General features: G+C 40.3%; 1 protein-coding gene across 1 annotated transcript in view; it reads left to right on the top strand.

Moving 5' to 3' along the window:
* The first annotated feature begins 201 nt into the window (after window positions 1-201).
* LOC136874322 (centromere protein K) overlaps window positions 202-12,118 on the top strand; it is an 84,173-nt gene continuing 72,256 nt past the window's right edge. The window contains exon 1 of the mRNA XM_067147964.2: window positions 202-353. Coding sequence (XP_067004065.2) covers window positions 342-353 — 12 coding nt within the window. The 5' untranslated portion in view covers window positions 202-341. The remainder of the gene's footprint in view (window positions 354-12,118) is intronic.

Genomic DNA, 12,118 nt, shown 5'->3' with positions numbered 1-12,118 from the left:
CATTCTCTCATATATCTGAGTGAACATGCATCCATCGTTAAAAACTTCAATAAAACTGCGAAAATCTATGTTTAACTCTGCTAACTCATGTGCTAAACTTCCCCCCTAACGATCAGTTGATTGCTTTCCCGCGCTCGTTACAGTACGGCCTGGACATCACGAAGGCAGTGGCCGTGCTTTCTCTTTTTAGATGCTCCTTGCGCCATGCTATTTGACAGATGTGTCGGCGCGGGAAATAATAAAATTGATAATTTGTTTACTGTTTAGTGGTATAACGTTTATAGTTGCTTGGTTGTTTTTGCAAGTAGCAAGGATCGTTAGTTTTGAAGGAAGTTACAAGCATGGCATTTGCTGTAAGTATTAAAGGAAACTATGTAACTAAGTTGCTTTAAAAAGTTTGCATTGTGGAAAGGGACCAACTGCGGGAGAACGTTTTTGGAACACTTTTCATTTCATGAAGGGCACATCCCGACTATTGCTGAAGTGATTGACTAAAAAATTGATGATAAATAATGCGTAAGGGAATGAACGAGCGATAACTAAGATCGAGTGTAGAAATAAGGATAGGGGTACATACTAGGATAAATTCAAATAAAACTGATGATTAGTAACAGTGTTAGTCTGTGTTGTTCTGTCCCGCTTAGGGTGTTCGAATGCGAGAACTTTCCGTCATTGGCTTCCAGCACGTGAAAGAAAGTTCTACTTAAAATGCATGGCATGCATGTATCCTAAACACGATGACAGGTCAGTATGAGAAAACTGAGCAACAGGGAATCGTAGAGGACAAGGGCAATCTCTACATATTAATATGTTGAAGGCCTCATTATCAGTCTTACTTCTATATTCATTTCTTCTCAGCCCCTGACGAGTTAATTTCTTCTTCCTCACTTTATTAAAGGGTGGGGATCGACTCTCATTGAAGGGTGACCATCTTGAGAAATGTCTTGAGGGGCAGGGAAAACAGGGGTGGGCGTTGATGTTAGTGTGTCATTGTCTCAAGCTTCTCATCAAGGTGGTTGTAAATTGAATGCTGGCCAGTATATTGTGGGATTTTTGAAGTGAAATGTCCAATTCATAAGGTTCGGATGTTACATATAACTGTTTTCCGTGGCCATAGTTACAATATCTATTCACACAAAACTTGATTACTTGCTTTATGAATTGGGAAGTGTAGCTTAAGGAGAAAGCCAGTAAACACAGCATGAAGTCAGTGAAAGTTTCTGGCTTTCTTCCATCCCTTTAAATAAACTTTTATATTTTGTCTGATTTGTGTACATCATTCGAGAGTAACCAGTTATACATAGTTCCTCAATAGATTCTGTGGTCACTGAAATTTTTTCCCTATCAGATTATTTTGATTCAAATAGCATAATTTGTCAGTAACAACAATAATAACAACAAAATTAACCTCTTCTTGCCGGGCTGAGTGGCTCAGACAGTCGAGGCGCTGGCCTTCTGAACTCAACTTGGCAGGTTCGGTCCTGGCTCAGTCCATCGGTATTTGAAGGTGCTCAAATATGTGAGCCTCGTGTTGGTAGATTTATTGGCACATGAAACAACTCCTGCGGGACAAAATTCCGGCACTGCAGCATATTAAAAAACCGTAAAAGTGGTTAGTGGGATGTAAAGCAAATAACGTTATTATTGACCTCTTTGTTGCTCTTAACTGAAGAGGTGTGGATGATTTGTACCATTAACTACAAATCTATTTGAAAGTAGAGGACTAGGGAAAATTCCACTTTGCTTTTCCCATACTGGTATCGATGTTCTTCTTTGACATTAATTAATTATACTTCTCTAGGAGTTTATGTTATTTCCCTGCATCATATAATTGAATGTGTCCTGCCCCTAATCCTGATTATAAATCAATCCTGTAGGCAGTAGCAGCTCATGAGGTGAACAACAGGTGAAGCTCTTTTGGTACTGGGGATTCTGCCACACGATCCCCCCCTTCATTTTAATTCACATTAATAAAGATCACCCTAATACAGTTTCAGTGTTGCTTTGCTCGCCTCCGTAGTGTAACAGTTAGTGTTATTAGCTGCTGTCCTCGGGGACCCAGGTTCGATTCCCGGTACTGCTAGAAATTTAAGAATGGCAGGAGGGCTGGTATGTGGTTGAAATGGTACATGCAGCTCACCTCCATTGGGGGTGTGCCTGAAAAGAGCTGCACCACCTCGGGATGAGGACACTAGTTTATTTTTTAGTGTTGCTTTGAAATTATGGTAGAAATATAGAGTCTGCTCTGCAAGGATTATTACATATGATGTTAGTTTCAATGCTGCTATTCTTACCTAGAAATGATTCTGGAGGAGAGATGTGTTCATTACGCCTGCCAGAGTCCAACCCACCCGCCCCTAGAGGTATAGGTCTATTTACTTTTATGACCTAAAGTAGTGGTCCAGGCACCATTAACCATTGCTTCTGCCAAGGATCACGGGCATTGGCCCATGTTACCAACTGTTGCAAAAGACTAAATAGGCCCGCAAAGTTTGAAAGTGTTATGGCGTCGGAAGATAATCTTACACTTTCTCAATTCCTCCATTAATTTTGGGGCTTACGGCAAGAGATAAAGGTCATTTATTAGCTTTAACATATTTTTGCACATGCAGGCCAATCTCTGTCACGAGGACAGTGGCCCCTAAGGGGCCACACTTCCTTCGAGAGGCTCTTTTTTTATTACTGTGGCGCGTACTGTCTGCACGGCAAGAAGAAAGGTAATTTATTAATTGTAACCTATCTTTGCACATCCAGGCCAATCTCTGTCTTGAGATCAGTGGCCCCTTGAGGGCCGCACACCTTTTGAGAGTCTCTTTTCTATTGCGACGGCGCATACTGTCTGTACGGCAAGAAAAAAAAGCCATATCAGACCAACAACCAACAGTTGGCAGCAGTGCTATTCAACTTACCTCAGTGCTACAAGTGGAAAACTAAGTATTAAACAGAGGACAGTCACTTCGTGTGAGCCACATAGTGGTGCCTCGGTGTTAAATTGCGGTGTGGACTCTATAGCTTTGCTGAAATGATACTTTATCCTAGTTATTTCTGGGGTCGCTGGAGCCACCCAGGCTCATTTTGGTTTTGGCCAGGGGTTTACGACCAGATGCCCTTCCTGAAGCCACATGATTTTTGAGATGAAAATATCAACCCAAGATTGACCGGGATTCGAATTGCAGCCTTCTGGGTGGGAAGCCAGCAGCTAAGCCACTGAACTAATCATGCCCCTGCTGTCAGACGTAATAATCATAATTTTGTGTTGCTACTGCTTGACTGATGCAACCCTTGTAGGGCAGAAGGTCTCACCTGAAGACCAGTATGTTGATCCCTCAATCAATCAATCAATCAATCAATCAATCAATCAATCAATCAATCACTACTGATCTGCATTTAGGGCAGTTGCCCTGGTTGTTTTCCTTGCCTTTTCTTCAATGATTGCAAAGAAATTGGAAATTTATTGAACACTCCCTTGGTAAGTTATTCCAATCCTTAACTCCCCTTGCTATAAACGAATATTTGCCCCAATTTGTCCTCTTGAATTCCAACTTTATTTTCATATTGTGATCTTTCCTACTTTTAAAGACACCATTCAAACTTATTCGTCGACTGTTGTCATTCCACGCCATCTCTCCACTGATACCTCGGAACATACCACTTACAAGTGATAAATATCATTATGGATCCGTATTGAAGATACTATATGTAGGATGCTAATTAATTTATGTATTGAATAGGTGATATTATAAACTAATTAGCATGTTATACATACCACTTAGTCGAGCAGCTAGTCTCCTTTCTCCCAAGTCTTCCCAGCCCAGTCGGATCATATAATAAATTATTTTATGGAAACATTCCTCGTCGTCATTAATATTAAACTGCCACTTACAAAAAGACATTAATAAAATATTATTCTTTCTTTGAACTTCACTGCACAATAGGTAATTTCAACAAATAGGCCTACTTGTAAATACAATAGGTCTTATTAATGAAAGTACTGAGGTTAGATGATAAATTTAGAATGCAGAAAGTGCAAGGGATGGTTTTAAATGTACCTCTAATTTCCTCTAGTCCATGAACCAGACTGCCAATGGAGGATACAATGTGCTTTGGATTCTCCCTTGTTGATGTGGAAATATACACACACTTCTGCTTGAAACACATTTTAGATAAGCATAAACTCTATAAACTACCGTAAACATCCATCATGGCTTTGGAGGGAGATTAATCCTGCAGCTAAAGGCATGCAAGAAGTTCTAACAATGCAATAGTTGGCCCTTGTACATCTTCTTCATATTTGTATCCCTGGCGGCTATCGTGACTCTGAAAACATAATGCAACTAAAGAAAAATTTCCAGTTGGAATTTCCTCTCATTACAGATATTTTGATAGTGGAATAAAAAGTTCAAAAATTATGTGGAATGAAATTTAAGTTAATATTTAAATTTTGATAAATAGGTGAAGTGGCACTACATTAACGTCACTCCTGTGGTCGTTACTGCTTGTAGGATAATAGCTTGCAAAAGAAATAGATTTCCATATGCAACAGTTGTCAGAAATTGCAGGGTTAGGGAAAATTTATGTTACAGGGATTTTATGACACATTGAAATACAAGAAGAAAACAATACAGGCATTATGGCAGATAATTATGGATAATACAGTAAATGTTACAGTCTTACAGGGCATATTAAGAGAATGGGAGAAGAGAGGATACCAAGAAAGATGTTAGAAATGGAGTTTAAGGGAAGGAGACTTAGAGGAAGACCGAGGGAAATAGTTTGCTGAAAAGTGTAAAGAAGAGCATCGAGTCAAGGGGTGGGAATTGGACGACAGTGACAGAAGAGAAGTGTTTGGAAACTGCTCCAGTAGATGTTAGCCATTGGTCTTCATTCAGTTGTAGTTAATCATTACTTAGTCTTATGACACAGATGCATCTCCACCAGAGACGGAACAGAGGGAGGAATACTCCGCGTTTCCTGATGGTTTTTATGTGTATTCTAATTCCTTCTGTTGTATGTCCTTTTGACAACAGAGAAAATTTACCTTCAGTATGTACACATATTACAGTAAAGGTAAATTCGGCTGCAGCCTTCATAAGTAAAGGATAAAATAAATATGGTGGTAATCATTATTGACAAGTAGACACTGTTGTGAGGTGAAGGTAGGGGGAGATAGGCAAGGCAAGAGAGTGGGAAAGAAGGAGTGGTTATAAATACTACATAACTAAAGTTATATATTATTATATTTCCGATCATTTATTTCTTATTCATTGTTACCATACCGGCTATGATCGGAGATATTAATGAATTTCGATTTTTGTTACTAAGTCCTTAGCAGCGCTGAGTAACGAGAAAATGGGTACACAGGATTTAATGAAAATTGGTATGTAAAGTCGGAAAATAAGGCACTACAGTCTACGCTATAAAAAATTTTATAAGACGCCCTTATATCACAGAGTCTAAAGAAAACTAAATGTGAAGACCTACAATATAGGAAGCTCATAAAATTGATCAACAATAACATTACATTGACCATTGTTTGTTGTGATGTGCTTTGTCTTCTGTTGCCACTCATCTCCGACAGATAGGAATACTGCTGCGTACTGAGTATTTTTTTAAAATTTGCCTTACGTCACACCGACACAGTTAGGTCTTATGGTGACGATGGGATAGGAAAGGGCTATGAGTGTGAAGGAAGCAGCCTTGGCTTTAATTAAGGTATAGCCCCAGCATTTACCTGGTGTGAAAATGGGAAACCACATGGAATAACATCTTCAGGCCTGCCGACATTGGGGTTTGAATCCACTATCTCCTGGATGCAAGCTCACAGCTGCGCGCCCCTAACCACACGGTTAACTTGCCCGGTCGTACCGAGTGTAACATCCTGCCTGAATATTGGTGTGAAGTAGCTATGGAGTTAGGTAACTTTTTGCTTTAGTGTGCCATTCCTTTGTTTCATAAATTTTTGATACTACTGGTACGTAACACACCGGTTCATTATAGCATTTGAGCTGTTCAATCCTTACCCTGAGGCACTGATTGGAATGAGAACTGTGGATATTTAACAGAATAATGGCAGAGGAGTGTTCACGGCTGTCTGTGGCCTGATCATTCTAACTCTGGAACTTTGGACTGTTAGATTGGCACCGTAGTACTGTTCGTTATAAGTGAGTAAATGTGCAGTTTTTCATTGCTTTTAATCGCTACATTCCTACTGACGTTTTTGTAATAAATCAGTCAATCAATACTGATCTGCATTTAGGGCAGTCGCCCAGGTGGCAGATTCCCTATCTGTTGTTTCCCTAGCCTTTTCTTAAATGATTTCAATGAGATTGGAAATTTATTGGTAAGTTATTCCAATCCCTAACTCCCCTTCCTATAATGTTGACTTCAGTTAGGAAAACCACAGTCAGTCTTTCTGAGAATCCCGTAGCGAAGCACGGGTACATCAGCTGGTAAGTTAATATGGGAAAGACAGCTGATTCAGAAAATGTTGGAACGAATTAGAAGGAAGAATATACTGGACGTGTTGCTGGTAAAACCAGATGAGCCCTATAGAGAAACCAAAGTAATAGATTGTATTAATGATCATGAAGCTGTTTTTGTCGCAGTTAAAAATAAATGTGATAGAAAGGAAGGTCCTAAAAGTAGGACTGTTAGGCAGTACCATATGGCTGATAAAGCAGGCACGAGGGAGTTTGAAAAAAGTAACTATGATTGATGGATAACGGTAAATAAAACTGTCCACAGACTCTGGGATGGGTTTAAAGCAATTGTTGTGGAGTGTGAAAATAGGTTTGTACCTTTAAAGTTGGTAAGGAATAGTAAAGATACACTTCATTATAACAGAGAAATAAAGAAACTAAGAAGGAGGTGCAGATTGTAAAGAAATATGGCTGTGGAACATACATACATACATACATACATACATACATACATACATACATACATACATACATACATACATACATTATCATTATAGACTGTTATGCCATTCAGCATTCAGTCTGCAAGCCTCTGAGAATTTACTAAACGTCGCCACAATCCTCGATTTGCAACTAGTGTTGTGGCCTCATTTAGTTCTATACCTCTTATCTTTAAATCGTTAGAAACAGAGTCTAACCATCGTCGTCTTGGTCTCCCTCTACTTCTCTTACCCTCCATAACAGAGTCCATTATTCTCCTAGGTAACCTATCTTCCTCCATTCGCCTCATATGACCCCACCACTGAAGCCGGTTTATGCGTACAGCTTCATCCATCGAGTTCATTCCTAAATTAGCCTTTATCTCCTCATTCCGAGTACCCTCCTGCCATTGTTCCCACCTGTTTGTAGCAACAATCATTCTTGCTACTTTCATGTCTGTTACTTCTAACTTATGAATAAGATATCCTTAGTCCACCCAGCTTTCGCTCCCGTAAAGCAAAGTTGGTCTGAAAACAGACCGATGTAAAGATAGTTTCGTCTCGGAGCTGACTTCCTTCTTACAGAATACTGCTGATCGCAACTGCGAGCTCACTGCATTAGCTTTACTACACCTTGATTCAATCTCACTTACTATATTTCCATCCTGGGAGAACACACAACCTAAATACTTGAAATTATCGACCTGTTCTAGCTTTGTATCACCAATCTGACATTCAATTTTGTTGAATTTCTTACCTACTGACATCAATTTAGTCTTCGAGAGCCTAATTTTCATACCATACTCATTGCACTTATTTTCAAGTTCCCAGATATTAGACTGCAGGCTTTCGGCACAGTCTGCATGAAGACCAAGTCATCAGCATAGGCCAAACTGCTTACTACATTTCCACCTAACTGAATCCCACCCTGCCATTTTATACCTTTCAGCAGATGATCCATGTAAACTACAAACAGCAAAGGTGAAAGATTACAGCCTTGTCTAACTCCTGTAAGTACCCTGAACCAAGAACTCATTCTATCATCAATTCTCACTGAAGCCCAATTGTCAACATAAATGCCTTTGATTGATTTTAATAATCTACCTTTAATTCCATAGTCCCCCAGTATAGCGAACATCTTTTCCCTCGTTACCCTGTCATATGCTTTCTCTAGATCTACAAAACATAAACACAACTGCCTATTCCTCTCGTAGCATTTTTCAATTACCTGCCGCATACTGAAAATCTGATCCTGACAGCCTCTATGTGGTCTGAAACCACACTGGTTTTCATCCAACTTCCTCTCAACGACTGATCGCACCCTCCCTTCCAAGATGCCAGTGAATACTTTGCCTGGTATACTAATCAATGAGATACCTCGATAGTTGTTGCAATCCTTCCTGTTCCCTTGCTTATAGATAGGTGCAATTACTGCTTTTGTCCAATCTGAAGGTACCTTACCAACACTCCACGCTAATTTTACTACTCTATGAAGCCATTTCATCCCTGCCTTCCCACTATACTTCACCATTTCAGGTCTAATTTCATCTATTCCTGCTGCCTTATGACAATGGAGTTTATTTACTATCCTTTCCACTTCCTCAAGCATAATTTCACCAACATCATTTTCCTCCTCCCCATGAGCTTGGCTGTTTGCAACACCACCATGATGATTTCCTTTTACATTGAGAAAATGTTCAAAATATTCCCTCCACCTCTCCAGTGATTCCCTGGGATCTATTATGAGTCACCTGAATTACTCAAAACACTGTTCATTTCCTTTTTCCCTCCCTTCCTAAGATTCTTTATTACTGTCCAGAAAGGTTTCCCTGCTGCTTGACCTAGCCTTTCCAGGTTATTACCAAAATCTTCCCATGACTTCTTTTTGGATTCAACAACTATTTGTTTTGCTCTGTTTCTTCCATCTACGTACCAATCCCTGTCTGTTTGGAGCCATTTCTGATAAGCCTTCCTTTTACGTTTGCAGGCTGCTCTCACTTCATCATTCCACCAAGATGTTCGCCTTTTCCCATCTTTACACACAGTTGTTCCCAGGCATTCCCTTGCTGTTTCTACTACAGCATCCCTGTATGCCACCCATTCACTTTCTATATCCTGAACCTGCTTACTGTCTACTGTTCGAAACTTCTCACTAATCATATCCATGTACTTCTGTCTAATTTCCTTGTCCTTGAGATTTTCGACCCTTATTCATTTGCAGACAGATTTCACTTTCTCCACCCTAGGTCTAGAGATACTTAGTTCACTACAGATCAGATAGTGGTCTGTATCATCGAAAAATCCGCGCAAAACTCGTACATTCCTAACAGATTTCCTGAATTCAAAGTCTGTTAAGATATAGTCTATTATGGATCTGGTACCCCTAGCCTCCCATGTGTAGCGGTGAATAGCCTTATGCTTGAAGAATGTATTCGTAACAGCTAAACCCATACTAGCACAGAAGTCCAGCAAATGCTTCCCATTCCCATTAGCTTCCATATCTTCCCCACATGTACCAATCACCCTTTCGTATCCTTCAGTTCTATTCCCAACTCTCGCATTGAAATCGCCCATTAGCACTATTCTATCCTTGCTGTTGACCCTGACCATGATGTCACTCAATGCTTCATAAAACTTGTCAACTTCATCCTCATCTGCACCCTCACATGGTGAATACACGGACACAATTCTTGTCCTAATTCCTCCAACTGACAAATCTACCCACATCATTCGCTCATTTACGTGCCTAACAGAAACTATGTTGCGTGCAATGGTATTCCTGATAAGGAGCCCTACCCCAGACTGTGCCCTTCCCTTTCTAACACCCGTCAAGTACACTTTATAATCTCCTATCTCTTCCTTATTATCTCTCCTTACCCGAATATCACTTACTCCTAGCACATCCAGATGCATCCTCTTTGCTGACTCAGCCAGTTCTACCTTCTTTCTTCCATAAGCCCCATTAATATTGATAGCTCCCCATCGAATTCCATTTCATTCGCCAAGTTGTTTCCAAGGAGTCGCTCGCCTGTCAAATGGGAGTGGGACTCCATTACTCCCATAGGTCCGAGGCTTGCTTAAAGTGTTTTGAGCTCGGTAAATTCATGAAGCAGGATGCTGCCCTACTTGCACATAGTCCAAGTGAGGATCTCTCCTCTAACGGGTTATGGACCACCGGTGAATTGTATAGTCCTAGCCGCCTGAGCACAAGGAGGGCCACGACTCAGAATATGTCCGAGATGCCCACTCCCATTCCATAGCAACTGGTATCCCGACTCTCAGGACCACTTACTAGGCCACTCAGCCGTTGCCCATGGTTCACGAACTAGGACGTGACTACAGTAACCCACAAACATGAACCATCCACAAACATGAACCATTGGGGGCTCGTCCGGGATACGAACCTGGGACCTCTCGCACCCAAAGCGAGAATCATACCCCAAGTGGAAGTGAGGAGAAATTGAAGGAACTTACTAGGAAATAGAATCTAGCAAAGAAGTCAGCTAAGGTTAACATGATGGCAAGCATAATTGGTTCTCATACAAATTTTAGTGAAAAATGGAAGGATATGTATAGGTATTTTAAGGCAGAAACAGGTTCCAAGATGGACATTCCAGGAATCATTAAGGAACAAGGGGAGTGTGTATGTGAGGATCTTCAAAAAACAGCAGAAGTATTCCGTCAGCAGTATGTAAAGATCGTTGGTTACAAGGATAATGTCTAGATAGAGGAGGTGACTAATGAAGAAGTATTAAAATTTACTTATGATGGCAATTGACACTTACAATAAGATACAAATGTTGAAAACTAGAAAAGCGGCTAGAATTGATAAGATTTCTGGGCATATACTAAAGACAATGGGTTGGGATATAGTACCATATCTGAAGTACTAATATGATTATTGTTTGCATGAAGGAGCTATACCAAATGAATGGAGAGTTGCTATAGTAGCCCCTGTGTATAAAGGAAAGGGTGATAGACAAAAAGCTGAAAATTTCAGTCCAGTCACTTTGACATGCATTGCAGGTAAGCTTTGGGAAAGCATTCTTTCTGATTATGTTAGACATGTTTGCAAAATTAATAACTCTTTCGATAGAAGGTAGTTCGGGTTTAGGAAAGGTTATTCCCCTGAAGCTCAACTTGTAGGATTCCAAAAAGATATAGCAGATATCTTGGATTCAAAAGGTCAAATGGACTTTATTGCGATTGACCTGTTTAAGGCATTCGATAGTGTGGATCGTGGGAGACTACTGGCAAAAATGAGTGTTATTGGACTAGACAAAAAAGTGACTGAATGGGTTTGCTATATTTCTAGGAAATAGATCTCTGAGAATTAGAGTAGGTGAAGCTTTATCTGCCCCTGTAATAATTAAGAGGGAAATTCCTCAAAGCAGTATTATTGGACCTTTATGTTTTCTTATATATATAAATGATACGAGTACAGAAGTGGAATCAGAGATGGGGCTTTTTGCAGATGGTGTTATTCTGTACAGAGTAATAAATAAGTTACAAGATTGTGAGCAACTGCAACGTGACCTCGAAAATATTGTGAGATGGACAATAGGCAATGGTATGATGATAAATGGGGTTAAAAGTCAGGTTGTGAGTTTCACAAATAGGAAAAGTCCTCTCAGTTTTAATTACTGCATTGATGGGGTGAAAGTTCGTTATGGGGATCAGTGTAAGTTCCTAGGTGTTACTATAAGGAAAGATCTTCATTACCGAGCTCGATAGCTGCAGTCGCATAAACGCGACCAGTATCCAGTATTCGGGAGATAGTAGGTTCGAACACCACTGTCGGCAGCCTTGAAAATGGTTTTCCGTGGTTTCCCATTTTCACACCAGACAAATGCTGGGGCTGTACCTTAATTAAAGCCATGGCCGCTTCCTTCACACTCCTAGCCCTTTCCTTTCCCGTCGTCGCCATAAGACCTATTTGTGTCGGCGCGACGCAAAAAAAAAAGTCTTCATTAGGTTAATCACATAAATGGGATTGTACATAAATGTACATATCTCTACACATCTCTGTAGTAAGGATGTAAAGGAGAGGGCATACAAGTCTCTGGTGTATGTTGGGTAGTCAGCCCGAAGGCTGGTTTCATCCTCTGCAGTTCTGCCAACAGCTGTCATAAATAACCTAGGCGTCACTGAAGAGGCGTACTAGGGAAATGAGGAGTGAGGTAGTTTCCCGTTAAGACCTCACATGGTGTATGGGACCCT

Source organism: Anabrus simplex, chromosome 5, assembly GCF_040414725.1.
Source record: "Anabrus simplex isolate iqAnaSimp1 chromosome 5, ASM4041472v1, whole genome shotgun sequence".
NCBI lineage: Eukaryota > Metazoa > Arthropoda > Insecta > Orthoptera > Tettigoniidae > Anabrus > Anabrus simplex.
This window is presented reverse-complemented; position numbering and strand designations above follow the sequence as displayed.